At 51.1% G+C, this 3,481-nt stretch overlaps 1 protein-coding gene across 1 annotated transcript; it reads left to right on the top strand.

The window, feature by feature from the left end:
• Window positions 1-1,584: 1,584 nt before the first annotated feature.
• Window positions 1,585-2,367, top strand: LOC308551697 (melanoma-associated antigen 10-like; the record flags this gene model as incomplete). The annotated part of the gene is made up of 1 exon (XM_081126347.1): window positions 1,585-2,367. One exon carries the CDS (start codon window positions 1,585-1,587, stop codon window positions 2,365-2,367), a length of 783 nt encoding a protein of 260 aa, XP_080982473.1.
• Window positions 2,368-3,481: the final 1,114 nt, after the last annotated feature.

Here is a 3,481-nt window from a genome sequence, read left to right as displayed (position 1 = left end):
GCGGGAGCCACACCAAGTCTGAAGAGGGAGGAGTTCCAGCTCTACCAGGAGTCCAGGAAAGGACCCTTGGCGAGGACCAAAGGTAATTCCCACCCCAGAAAGAAGAGACTGTGCAGAGCCTGGCTGGCTGTCTCCTCTTCTCAGCTCTGGCAGGATCCAGGCAGGGCTGGCTGGACGTGGTATGCTCTGACTTTTTTCCAAGGGTGAGGGAGGTATTTCAGCAAGGTGAGGTAATGTTCTGAGGGGGCGGGGGGTGTCCAGTTAGCAGGGGATGGCCCAGGACCTGTCAGCAGGAAAGATGAATACCTTGAGGAGGGGCTTGAGGATAACCCAGCATCAAACTGATGGGGCCCAGCCCTTGCCGTCAGCACTGGAAGGACCTAGCAGGGGTGGCAAGATGTGGTGCCTCGTCACGTTTTCCCGGGGGTTCTCAGGCTGGTGAGGGCCTTGTTCTGAGGAGGCAGTGGTCTGAGGGGCAGCCACATCAGGCCAGCAGAGGGAGGAGTCCCAGACTCTGCCAGGGTTTAAGGTAAGGACCCCGAGTGAGCACTCAGGGCAGCACATCCTCACCCTAGGACTGAAGGCATACCCAGCTCTACCCTTCCCCTGCTGTGATATCTGGGAGGCCCTGAGGCACAGTGGCTGGATACGGTGCACCCTCACTTTCTTCTTGGTGGTCTCAGGGAGGTAAGGGCTTGTTCTAAAGAGTCAGGACTCAGGACAGCAGAGGGAGGGGTCCCAGGCCCCACCAGGCATCGATGTGAGGGATACGGGTAACCCTCAAGTAGGAGAAGAGGGGTCCAGGAGCTGTGAGAAGAGGGCCTCGGTGTGAGGCACATGTCCTCAGGTCAGCAGAGCAGAGGAGGCCCAGGCAGAGCTAGGAGTCAGTGTGAGGTACATACTCGGAATGTCTACCAAGGTCTCCACCCACAGTCCCCAACACCACCCGCTCACAGTCAGCCCCGGAAGCCTTAGGCTGTGCTGGCCGGCTGCACCCTGAGGAGCTTTCTCACATCATCCTACAGGTTCATAGGAGACAAACCATCCAGGAAGACAGGAGCCCTGGGAGGCCCTAGAGCACCGCTAAAGAGAAGACCTGTAAGTCAGCCTTTGTCAGAGCTACCAAGGGCGCGCTTCTCTGCTGAGGCCGCTGACTCTCTCCCTCTCTCCCCCAGGCTCCTGGGATCTCATCTCCCATACTCCTGCTCACACTTCCACCTGCTGCCCCCAACAAGGGTCATCATGTCTCACTCCTCAAAGCGTCCACGTCTCACATTTGAGCCAAACTTTCAGGCCCGAAGTGAGAGAAGTTTTCTCATAACTGAGGAGGAGGAGGAGGAGGAGGAGGAGGAGGAGGAGGAGGAGGAGGAGGAGAACTCCTCTTGCTCTTTCAGCTTCTCCTACCCCTCCCCCTCCCCTCCTTCCTCTCCCGTGATCCCAGGCACCCCTGAGGAGGAGGAGGAAAAGGAAGCAGAGGGGGAGGGGGAGGGGGAGGGGGAGGAGCAGGAGCAGGAGCAGGAGCAGGAGCAGGAGCAGGAGCCTGCTGCTGAGACATCAAGACCTCCCCAGAGTCCTCAGAGATCCATGGCACGGAGCACATCAGTTGGAGGTTCCGGCAACCAAGAAAATGAGGATACAAGCTTGCTGCAGACCTCAGCAGACCCTGAATCTTTGCATAGGGACCCGGTTCATGAGAACGTGACCAATTTGGTGCGTTTCATGGTCCTCAAGTATCGTTTGAGGAAGCCTGTTACAAAGGCAGAAATGCTAAAAATTGTTAACAGAAGGGGCAGGAGTCAATTCTCTCTGATTTTCAAGAAAGCTTGTAAGTGCTTGGAGGTGATCTCTGGCATTGATGTGAAGGAAGTGGTCCCCGCCACCCACTCCTATGTCCTTGTCAACTCACTAGATCTCACCTATGATGAGATGGTCAGTGACCACCAGAGCTTGCCTAAAAACGGCCTCCTGATAATCATCCTGGGCTTGATCTTCTTAGAGGGCAACTGCACCCCTGAGGAAGATGTCTGGGAATTCCTGAATATGATGGGAGTTTATGCTGGGAGGGAGCACTTCATTTATGGGGAGCCTAGGAAGCTCATCACCAGAACTTGGGTGCAGGAGAATTACCTGGAGTACCAGCAGGTGCCTAATAGTGATCCACCACGCTACAAATTCATGTGGGGTCCAAGGGCCCATGCTGAAACCAGTAAGTTGCAAGTTCTGGAATTTTTGGCCAAGATCAAAGGGATTGACCCCATTTCCTTCTCATGCTGGTATGAGGAAGCTTTAAGAGATGAGCAGGAGAGAGCCCAGGCCAGAATTGGCCCCGTGGGTCGTGCTGCTGCCATGTTCGTGGCACAGCAGTAGTCTGCAGCCTCTCCTTCCAGAACTGAAGAACGAGCCCGAATCTTCACTCTGTTTAAAAAGGGCACTCACGTTTCTAAGCAGAGGAGGGTCAGAGTCAGGGTCAGGCTGGGGAGAACACAGTGTACAACTTTGTGTTCCTGTTTTATATTGATGACATGGAGGTGTATCTTTTTTCTTCTCTCCTTTTGGGTTTTTTCAAATGCTGTTCCTTTTAATGGATGGTTTATTAGCTTTAGGATTCTAAGTTGTGAATGAAAGTGGTCTCACATGCATTGTTGTTTATCAGGTTTAAGAATGAGTTTTGATATTTTGAAAAATAAATTGGGGAACCTTCCATCTTATTTTGTGATCTGGAAGAAAATAACATGACACTGGAATAGGAATTTCCTTGGAAATGTGAAAGAACCCAGCAGAAAATAGGGGGGAGCGTGTAACAGGTGGTTAATTTTTGGATTCCTTAACCATTTGAGTGTATTCTATAAAATTAAAAGATATATACCTGTATTTGCTTGGCTTATTCAAGAAAGTAGAAGTGATCTTAGCAAATGTTAATAAAGGAACTTTATAAATGCTCACTGATGCATTTATTTGCCAAACATTAATTGTATATTTTCTCTTTGGAAAGCACTGTGTTAATAGTGGAGATACTAGGATAAGCCAGACACACCACTACCCAGAGAGTGGTAGAAGCTAGGAGCAGCACTCACATCAGGAGGATGGTGAGATGCCCTCCAATACCTAAAGAAAAAGTGAAAACAAGGAGAGAGGAGGTGAGACTCCAGATGGGAGCAGTCAAGTGAAAACGCCCTGAGCCAAGGAAGTCTGGTGCTTTGGGAAACTGCAATTCCTTCCATGGGAGTTAATTATAAATTAAGCTGTGGGTGGTGGCAGGGGCCAGGCTCTCAGGCGGTGTGTTTTTGAAGCGAGAAAAGCCTGGAATGGAAAGTTGCCTAGTAGTTACTTTGGATCCTTGGGTTGGGTATGGTAGGTGTCCTGCACTTTAGTCCTAGTGTAGTTAACTCAGTACATGAACTAGGTGTTCTAGACACATCATCTACAATGACTTGAGGATAGGATGATAGTCCCTTGTGGTGGTACCCAGAAGCAACTAGGC

The sequence above is a fragment of the Miniopterus schreibersii genome (genome assembly GCF_964146895.1).
Source record: "Miniopterus schreibersii genome assembly, chromosome: X".
Classification (NCBI taxonomy): Eukaryota; Metazoa; Chordata; class Mammalia; order Chiroptera; family Miniopteridae; genus Miniopterus; species Miniopterus schreibersii.
This window is presented reverse-complemented; position numbering and strand designations above follow the sequence as displayed.